We start from the raw sequence: 1,250 nt of genomic DNA on the forward strand, positions 1-1,250 counted from the left end.
GACGGCCTGTGAGCTCCCAGAATTTATTTTATTCTCAACATATTTTAACTCTGAAACCAAGATCCCTGCAAGGAGGGCTCTTTATGCCAATGACCAAACACTCCACATTGCTCATAGTTGAAAAGCACCAATACTGGACTGACCATGAATATCTTTTCTAGCTCTTCCAAATTTCTAAAGCCAATGTCAATAATATATTGTGGGAAAAATCACTCATCAGTCAACACATATTTTGTTCACTTTCTTTTTTTTTTTTTTAATTTATTAAGGGCTATAAAAATATCCAGAAAGATAAATAAATGTGATGCAATGGTATATGTCCTAATATGAAGAACTTGTTTTCACTGCATTGTTTTCCTTCACAATGGCCTTCAAATCACAGGAGGCAGTGATTCCATGCCATTTCCTCTTCTTTTATTACACGCTGCAGATTTCTGAATCAGTATCCCACCCTCGATCTTCTCATTTATAAATCAAATTCATTTTCAATCCATTGTTTAGAGGGAGCGTATTTTTTTCTGTTCCACAAAGAGGACTTTTTTTTTCACTACTGGATCGTAATGCAGTAGAGTCAGTTTCTCCCATAGTCGGCTTCTCTTAGTGTTGAAGGAAAAACCTGTTCCAGCTTGGCTCACCATTTTCACCAGAATTGTTTTTGACTTGCTCTTGGCAAACGTAACCGCCGACAGGAACATGGCAACAGTACCCCTGAAGACTCGGTAACGGGCCCAAAGGTCCAGCAACAAACAACTGCTTCCGGGGCACAGGCCTGTTCCGGAAAAGGAGTCCGGAAGTTCTCCACAGCCACGCCCCCTACCTTTTGTTCACTTTCTAAACAACACCTCTATAAATCTCCTAACTCACTAACAGTATCACAGTCTATAAATTAGGTTGCTATCACAAGATAAGGGTGAGGGCAGGAGGTTATGGGGCACAGGACGTTAATCAGGAATTTAAGTCCTAGGTGAATAAGTCAGACCAAATGGTCCACCACGGAGTGGAGTTCTGGGTAATGTGGATAACTGTTGGACAAATGTAGAGAAAAACAAAGAAAAGCTTGTCTTGTGATCCTACGTTGAAAATAATAATAACTGCTTTACCTGGAGTTTGGCTATACACTGAATCTGCTTCCACTAGGTACATTATTTTGTAAACATTATTTTAAAATTTCACAAGTAGGAATGTGTATTTTCACTTTATAGATGAGGACTCCAAGATGTAGAGACTTTAAGACATAAAGCAACATAGCT

The 1,250-nt window shown here is 39.1% G+C and overlaps 1 protein-coding gene across 1 annotated transcript; it reads right to left on the bottom strand.

Annotated features, from left to right (window-relative positions):
* Positions 1–242: 242 nt before the first annotated feature.
* Positions 243–741, bottom strand: LOC101904449 (large ribosomal subunit protein bL33m). Its single transcript, XM_010812110.4, has one exon. It carries the CDS (start codon positions 693–695, stop codon positions 498–500), a length of 198 nt encoding a protein of 65 aa, XP_010810412.1. The 5' UTR covers positions 696–741; the 3' UTR covers positions 243–497.
* Positions 742–1,250: the final 509 nt, after the last annotated feature.

This window comes from Bos taurus, chromosome 14 (assembly GCF_002263795.3).
Source record: "Bos taurus isolate L1 Dominette 01449 registration number 42190680 breed Hereford chromosome 14, ARS-UCD2.0, whole genome shotgun sequence".
Classification (NCBI taxonomy): Eukaryota; Metazoa; Chordata; class Mammalia; order Artiodactyla; family Bovidae; genus Bos; species Bos taurus.

What these genes read in the sequence shown, in the direction of transcription:
- LOC101904449 (XM_010812110.4), bottom strand. Translation starts at nt 695, where the DNA reads ATGTTCCTGTCGGCGGTTACGTTTGCCAAGAGCAAGTCAAAAACAATT.